Below are 7,305 nucleotides of genomic sequence, written 5' to 3' on the forward strand. Positions count from 1 at the left end.
AAACTCCGTTACTGTGTGCTGTAGGGCAGACCATGTGATTAATGAAACCAGTAGTTAGCTACAGCCTATACAGGTGGGCGGAGCTAAGTTGCCGCATGCGCCGTGGATAACTGGGGGCGCTGCTTCCCCCTTCGCTACCATGGCGGAAAGAGGTAAACATTCCACACTGCAGGCCGCCAGCAGCTAACGGTCGGGTTTAGATAGACCGGAGAGGAGAACCGGGACACGGGGTTCCGTCTCGTTTCGGGCGCCTCGGACCAGCCGCTTCAATGTTTGTACAGTGGTTGCTGCCTGTGCTCTGGGCTCTGTCCGCAGAGGCCGACTTCTTCCAGTTCGACAGCATTTCCAATGTTTCCACTTACTATTTTAATTACATTTATTGCAATATATGGGAAGGGGAGTGTCAACCCAACCAAGACGATGCTACACAGCAAGGTACGAAATTGTTAAAATACGAAGCTATCCTGTCATAAACTGTAATGTATGCTTATCAAATATCAGTTAGATTTACCACAATGTAATGTTCATAACGTGAACTTTAATGTGAGCCTACAGTTCACGTTATAAACAATCTGTCCTCCCCGTCGATTAGCTTGGCTCCTAGTATTGATATATTACTGACTCGTTATCCTGTCTATGTGAACAGTTCCTACCAGGGACCTTTGGGCAGGTTTTCCTCAGGACTACATCAGCCTGCTGCATCAGTGGTACTGTAGCGTGGGCCAGTGCTGTGACTCTGGAGACTGCAGGATAACCAACAACATCACAGGTATCATCACTCCAGCTTGGTGGTTGCAATTGTCTGCTGCTATGGCCTAGTGCATGTTTTGGACTGTCCGGTTGGTCGCGAGACAGCAAATATTCTGCACCTATAACACTATGACTGTAAATCACATTAACTTTACTAACTGTATCATGCACAATATGGATAAATGGACTTCATGTCTCTTAACTAGTCCCCGTTGGCCTGCTTTATTCTAGTTATAGATTTGCAGCTTATCATTTCAGTTTAATCAAAAAAAACGGAGGCTTCAAAAAGTTTTTATGACTACTGAAAATTCACATGAACTGCTGACACTAGACAGGGTAGCAGATTTACCGCTTTAAATTGGCAGTTAACATTTTACACAATGTTTTTTTAACTGTAATTACATCCCATATCTGTACAGTAGGTTGCAACCATGAATTAGGTCTTGGACAGGAGGTGAGACCGATATTGATCTGTATTCTTTAGTTAAGGTTTTCTGACACCCTGAGAAGAAGAAAATGATGGAGGAAGAATACTTTATTATGACATTAAAGTTGCTTTTTTTACTTTAAGTTAAGCAAGCCAGTTAAAGGTACCTTTGGAGTAGGGATTTAGAGTGGCTTTGCTCTTTAACAGTCCTGTTGTTCTTGCACCCATAAGAGTTTACGATGTTTATTAGTAATTATTTACTGTTCCTTTGCTGAATTTTTAATTAAATCGGTTACCTCGATTGCCCTTTGACATTGACTATTGTCACAAAATATTGTCCATCAGTTGAAACACTTTTGAGCCTTTCAGGTTTAAATATAATAGCACTGTATGATTGCCGGGATTATTCGTTATCTGGTATTTTTAAAATATTTTTTTTTAGAGCTTTGTTTTGCTTTTTACTGAAGAATGACACACACCAAAGGGCTTGTGTTCAGATTAGAACGCGCTGACAAAGGACTCAGCCTACTTGGGGTGCACTCTACCAGGTGAGTCATAGTCACTCTGATACTGGTACTCCTACTGTCATTGTTAAGCATGCTCTCTCTTCTGTTCACACATGTGCAGGCCTGGCGTGGGACCTTCAGACAAAGCTCCACGGGCAGCACCTGGCTCAGTCTGTGGTTCTGAAAGCCATCCAGGGTTTCATCAACAACCCAGAATCCAACAAGCCGCTGACACTCTCCTTCCACGGCTGGTCAGGCACCGGCAAGAACTTTGTGGCCCGGATAATCGCTGATAACCTGTATCGTGATGGGGTGAAGAGTGAGTGTGTCAGACTGTTCATCGCCCCGTTCCACTTCCCACACGCCAGACTGGTGGACACGTACAAGGTTAGTCATCCAGGGCCCTCTTGGCACAAAGTCTGACGTCATGTACCAGGAACATGTGGCAGTGTTCTTGGGACCTCCGTTTGCTTAGTCAGATGTTTAGTCTGTTTTGCATGTGAATGATAACGATCAAGCACAGATGCTTCAACACAAACATTGGTTCTACAATTGCACACTGTGCTTGGCTTTTTGGAACCTAGTGTTTGTCCAACTAGGCCACAGATGCCAACGTAAGATCTAATCTATTAGATTTCAAAATAATGGTTGACACAGTGTTATTACACAAATGTACCCAGATTTAACAGGGTATAGTACACAGGAGGACCTTTAAAACCTGATATCAAATCTGCAGAATGGGCATAAAGACATGTGTCTAGACAAGGTGTCCCTTATAAATGAGATTTAGAGGATTAATGATGAAACTATTGTCATTCTAAAATGTTTAACCTTTTGTCCTTAATGGCTAAAATGCCATGAAAATGTTTCTTTCTTTGTTAAAAAATACATTTGAGTAAAGGGAAAAACCAAAACCATTTTTTTACATAGAGTGAAACGTGTGGAACTAAAATAAATAAAAGTACAAATCAGTTTCTTGTCACGTGTTTGGCTATTCTAGTCGCTATGATTTACTCATATACTAATATATTGTATTTATATAATCTGAAACTCAAATTTCACCTAAGAGTTTATTATTTATTTTCACCTGTGTCAGACCCCAGACCTTAACAGATCTGAATGGTTTTGGTAACTAGTTGGCTCTTCCTCTGTGTGCCCAGGGCCAGCTGAGAGAGGCGATCCGGGACATGGTGTTGCGCTGCCCTCAGACTCTGTTCATCTTCGACGAGGCTGAGAAGCTTCACCCCGGCCTCATCGATGCCATCAAACCCTACATGGATCACTATGACAACGTAGATGGCGTAAGCTACCGCACAGCCATCTTCCTCTTCCTCAGGTTGGTTCATACATCAGGCTGGGCCTGTCTGTCGAAGCTGGGTCAAAAACTCAGTGTTCTCTCTCCCAGGTGTTCTGGCAGCTCATCAGTGATGAATGATGCTTCTTCCTGTATCTCCATTAATCCTCTTTATGTATCTTTCATGATTTCAAATTCCTCATGTATGATTATCTGCTGAAACTTTATTTTTTTTAAAGTAACATTTGTTCAGATCTCATATTTCAAACTTAAATTAGCATTGTGCAATCATTTTAATAATCCCAATCTGTGAGGCTGTGACCTCTGCACTGATGCATCCAACCAAACCATAATGAATCTAATCCTTCATTAACATGTGGTCTCTACAGTAATATTGGTGGAGCAACGATCAATGATGTAGCGCTGGACTTCTGGCACTCCGGTCAAAATCGAGAGGACATCGGTATGGAAGACCTGGAGCATCGTCTGCGAGCTGAAACAATAGAGTCTCATGGTATGCTGCAGTGCTAGCTTTACGTTACTCAGCCGGTTGACAGGTCTTCATCTCTCTTCAGCAGTGATATAAGTGTTTGCCGTTGCCATTTCACCCTGAACAGGAAGTGTTACTGAGTGAGATAATTTGCTGTGAGCATAGAGCTGCTGACTGTAGTATTGATTCTTGGTGGGATCTTGATTAAACAACCCTCTGTTTTAGCAAGTCTGTTTTAGCTTAATATAAAACATTGATTGGTAGAGCTTTTAGTTATGTTTGGGGATTTCTAAGGAGTTTTATTTGCATGGTTCTCTTCCTTAGGTGGGTTTGCTCAGAGTGAGCTGATGTCTGGCCACTTGATTGACTTCTTTGTGCCATTTCTGCCTCTGGAGTACCGCCATGTCAAGCTCTGTGCACGGGACGCCTATGCAGCACGAGGTCTGGAGACAGACGAAGCTACGCTGGATGAAGTGGCCAAGGCGATGCTGTATGTCCCTAAAGAGGAGAGATTGTTCTCAGCCCAGGGATGCAAGTCCATACCCCAGCGGATCAACTTCTTTCTCCCCTAGAAGGAGAGACAGAGAGAGACCGGGAGGAGGTGTGAGATTGCTTTACCAGCCCATCTGCATACAGAGCCACAGAGGCAATGTCTGCTCTGCTCTACATACTCTCCCTCCACAGATACAAAACGTGTCTGTCCAGGTCCCTCGGTGAAGGCCAGACTGCCGGGCTGATCCAGTATTGGAGGGGAAAGCAGTGCAACCCACCATGCTGACTAGAGCAGTGCCAGACAGTTATCATGTGCAGTGTGGCTGCTCTTCTTCACCTGCCAGGTTTGAATCCTCACAGTATCAAGAGGGAGGATTAGAGAGTGGCTGTGCAGTGTATGTCATAGAGAGATACTAATACATTCTTACTGTCACTGTTTGTCTGTTCCCTTTTGCCAAAGTTTTAGTTGCACTGTTTTTAAAGTTTGGGTAAATTCATACATGTGTTTGCATGTCAGACTTTATGCTGCACTGATTATTTATTGACATTGACATTTATTTATTTGTGCCATAGTTGAGCATCTTACTATATCAGATTATTTTTGTGGAGTTGTTTGAATATGAATTTGTTTGCACTGTAAGGTATTAGTAAATAATAAATGCAACTGTAGTGTGAAAAGAATGGTGTGTGTAACAGCTAATGCACATGGTACTGCAAATGTTACTTGAAATTGTTACTGGATTTGTGTCAGTACATGTGTCAGAAGCAACAAATCTATTTGAAAGTTTGATTTTTGTGTGTAAATATGTTTAATAACAGTGCTTTTACTTTTATTTTTTATTCTAATTAATTTTATTGTTTCACATGAACCTAATACATGTCTTAATGTCGTCATCATTCATACATAATATACAACTGTTAATTTGAGGCGTATGACTCTGACTTGCTTTATTGCTATCATTTATGCATTCAGTTTCACATACATTCACACAGGGCTGAGTTGGTCTGCTTTCAGTGCCAAAGCTCAGGGTCACATCACAAGAAGAATGTGAAAAGAAATAGTTTTAAGAAAATAAACATCCACAGTAAACCAACAAAAGTTGTTTTTAGTAGTTGCGTGGTGCTTACCAACTTTCTGCTTCTTTACATAGTCACAAAAAAAAATAGTGAAAGCACTCATGCATGGGTGGTAAAAACATCCTACACATATCGAAGGTGGAAATGATTAGTTGATTAATTGATCAACAGAAGAATCATTAGCTAGCATTTTTTTATTTAAACTTGTGTGAATTTTTACTGTTTTGTGTCTACTTGATGATAAATAGATTTTGTTTAGATTTTTGAGTGTTGATTGGACAAAACACAAATCTTTAAACATGGCAACTTGGGCTCCAAGAAATTGCATGCATTTGACATTATTTCTGATAATCAAGAAAAAAAAATCTGCACAGTAGTTGACAATGAAAGTAATTGGTATTTGCAGCCAGGCTTGAGGTTTTTCATTCATATACACGCACACAAACGCTGTATAAGATTTTTCACAGGTAAATGTGGTCTGGGGTACCTACAAGCAAACTTGTTACTACTTAGGTAAGAATAGTGGTAATTGATCCAATAGCATCTTTCCACATCTCTAATCTTGTATGTCTCCTTAAAGGAGAATTCCAATCAATTCCAACACGTAACTCTGTTGTTTGTAAATTTGGAGTGCTGCAGTAGATGTGACAGAAAGGCGTGTTTTGACTAGTGTGGACTTCACCAGAAAACAGGAAATAAATAGAGGTATGTGCACTGGCTGAATGAACAACAATTAACTTGTATGCCTGTCTATCACATCTACTGCAGTCACATTTGCTGTGTTCACTTGGATGGAATAACTGCACATGGCTAGGCACTGGTAATGACATTTCGAGCATGTTTAAGAGGCAAAAAACAAGTTTAAAACTTGCCCTGTTTAAGCCTGTTGGGGGCAAAATTTAGCAGGAAGATAACTCATTATAGACAATACAGATTGTTTGCATTTTTCTTACTACTGACAGCACTCTAAATTTACAAACAACAAAACTGTGTAGGAATCAACCAGAATTCTCCTTTAAGGGAATACAGAAAAAGGGACAGAATTACTCAACGCTACACAGTGGTTGACCTTACTGCTTAGTCCCGATTCTCCTCAATTAGGGGTCAATACATCTTGAAACTTCTTCAATCTCCAAGCTAACTGGCTCTCCAAAATTCTAAACAAATTGAGTGTAACTGTGCAGAACAATGCATGTGCAGAGTTTGACACTAGGTTGTTTTCCCATTCATCTGCTAAAGGGTAGATAGATGTGTCATGTGGACATGTAGAGCAAAGGTATAAAAGTTATTAGTAAGAAATAAGTATTTTATTGAACTGATTTTGTAGAAAAAAAACAGACAAATTGTTAGTCAAAAGATGTCTGGCATTGTATGTCAAATTATTACATTTAGTCTGACTTCGGATACGTTAAAAAGCTGCTATATTACTGATTTTACATTGATTTAAACGTGTATTGTGATTTTCCTCCAAAGCTTCCCCTCCAGCACACCATCACTCTTCCTTGGGCGTGTATCAAGCGAACGCGTGGTCTGCTCCCATTGGCTACAGCAATTATCCGTTCGGATGGTCTCTCCTGCGATTGGTTGAGAGAGTAACGCTTCCTTATTGAGCATCGGAGACGACGTCCAATCAGATTCAGACATCTGTTCTGAGCCGAAAAGACCAGTGGCAGCGTCTTTCACTTTAACGTTACTGTATGATAGACTGGGCCGACTTATAACCACTGCTACGGTATACACAGATTATATAGACTTATTTGTAATTATAGTCGTTTTTTTTATTTGGCGGGGTGCTTTAGTTTGTCACAATGACAGCCCTGTCGCTGCTTTTGATGGCCGTGTCGGCAGCATCTGTGCTGGCTGAGTCCACTGTCTTTTTTCGAGAGCAATTTGAAGATGGGGGTGAGGTCCTTTTATTCATTCAATTACACCTACATTATTTTACACTTATGTTTTTTGGGGATTTCTTTGAACCTGGATGTATATATAATATGTTATATTATATTATATCTCAGATATTACAATATTGAATCTGCATGGAACCCGGTGGCTATTTGTCTTGTTGGCTGGTTGGAATTATTTTTTACATGACCGGTCACAATTTTGAAATTTATGTGTTGCATTGTCTGCTTCCTGCTCAATTTGAGATGCATTTAGTCTAGGTACCATTCATCTTTTGTACCATTCTCCCTTCCCTTCCTCCTCGTCCTCTCCATTTTACCCCCAGCTATCATCAAACCTTTTCTGTCTCCCCCCCCCCCCCCCCCCC

The 7,305-nt window shown here is 40.8% G+C and overlaps 2 protein-coding genes across 2 annotated transcripts in view; both read left to right on the forward strand.

Annotated features, from left to right (window-relative positions):
• The first annotated feature begins 108 nt into the window (after positions 1-108).
• On the forward strand, positions 109-4,892 carry tor3a (torsin family 3, member A). Its single transcript, XM_032526290.1, has 6 exons — positions 109-435; positions 647-769; positions 1,805-2,070; positions 2,844-3,019; positions 3,367-3,491; positions 3,792-4,892. Exons 1-6 carry the CDS (start codon positions 270-272, stop codon positions 4,037-4,039), a joined length of 1,104 nt encoding a protein of 367 aa, XP_032382181.1. The 5' UTR covers positions 109-269; the 3' UTR covers positions 4,040-4,892.
• A 1,776-nt stretch (positions 4,893-6,668) lies between these two features.
• The window catches only part of calr (calreticulin), a gene marked incomplete at its 3' end in the record, with an annotated part of 5,870 nt that continues 5,233 nt past the window's right edge, over positions 6,669-7,305 (forward strand). The window contains 1 exon segment of the mRNA XM_032526289.1: positions 6,669-6,938. Coding sequence (XP_032382180.1) covers positions 6,845-6,938 — 94 coding nt within the window. The 5' untranslated portion in view covers positions 6,669-6,844.

The sequence above is a fragment of the Etheostoma spectabile genome, chromosome 9, assembly GCF_008692095.1.
Source record: "Etheostoma spectabile isolate EspeVRDwgs_2016 chromosome 9, UIUC_Espe_1.0, whole genome shotgun sequence".
NCBI classification, from domain to species: domain Eukaryota; kingdom Metazoa; phylum Chordata; class Actinopteri; order Perciformes; family Percidae; genus Etheostoma; species Etheostoma spectabile.